This window comes from Acanthamoeba castellanii, assembly GCF_000313135.1.
Source record: "Acanthamoeba castellanii str. Neff unplaced genomic scaffold scf7180000084624, whole genome shotgun sequence".
NCBI lineage: Eukaryota > Discosea > Longamoebia > Acanthamoebidae > Acanthamoeba > Acanthamoeba castellanii.
Genome location: NW_004457269.1, coordinates 20,399 through 20,910, shown reverse-complemented (window position 1 = coordinate 20,910; position 512 = coordinate 20,399). Strand labels below are relative to the sequence as shown.

General features: G+C 57.6%; 1 protein-coding gene across 1 annotated transcript in view; it reads right to left on the bottom strand.

Moving 5' to 3' along the window:
* Positions 1 to 65, bottom strand: part of ACA1_361990 (uncharacterized protein) — a gene marked incomplete at both ends in the record, with an annotated part of 2,299 nt that extends 2,234 nt beyond the window's left edge. The window contains one exon of the mRNA XM_004333712.1: positions 4 to 65. Within this exon, the coding sequence (XP_004333760.1) occupies positions 4 to 65 (62 nt within the window). The remainder of the gene's footprint in view (positions 1 to 3) is intronic.
* Between the last annotated feature and the right edge of the window lie 447 nt (positions 66 to 512).

Sequence of the window (512 nt, the reverse complement as noted above, 5' to 3'; positions counted from 1 at the left end):
AACGAGGTGGCCGGCATCCGCCGGGCCGTGGGCATCATGCAGAACATGGGCGTCAACAAGATCATCGTCGCCGTCTCCAGCAACTTTGTTCTCGCCTCAGGTAACAACCCAACACCCCACTCCAGCTCTTCCTCTTCTCTTTCCTCATCTTCATCTTGTTTTTCCATCTTTTCTCCGCTGGTGCTGTTATTCCGGGGGTACCACTTGTGTGTGTGGCTGTGTGTGTGGGACTCCTTCCTGGGCCTTTTTGTGTGTCCAAATTATCGCTGTGGTTTTCGCGGCCGAAAACTCTGCCGGCACAAGCTTGAAATTTCGTCGCAATGAGCGTAACTCCTTTTCCTTCTACGAATCGGCACAGTGCTGGAGTCGGTGCAAGGAATCGACGTAGTGATCGTGCCGGGCCAGCTCTACACCAACGGCACGTACGTGGGCGCCTACGAGACGGTGGCCGGCGGCTACCCAACGGTGGTGAACGCCGCGTGGGAGCAGCCGATCCTGGTGGTGGGCGCCGG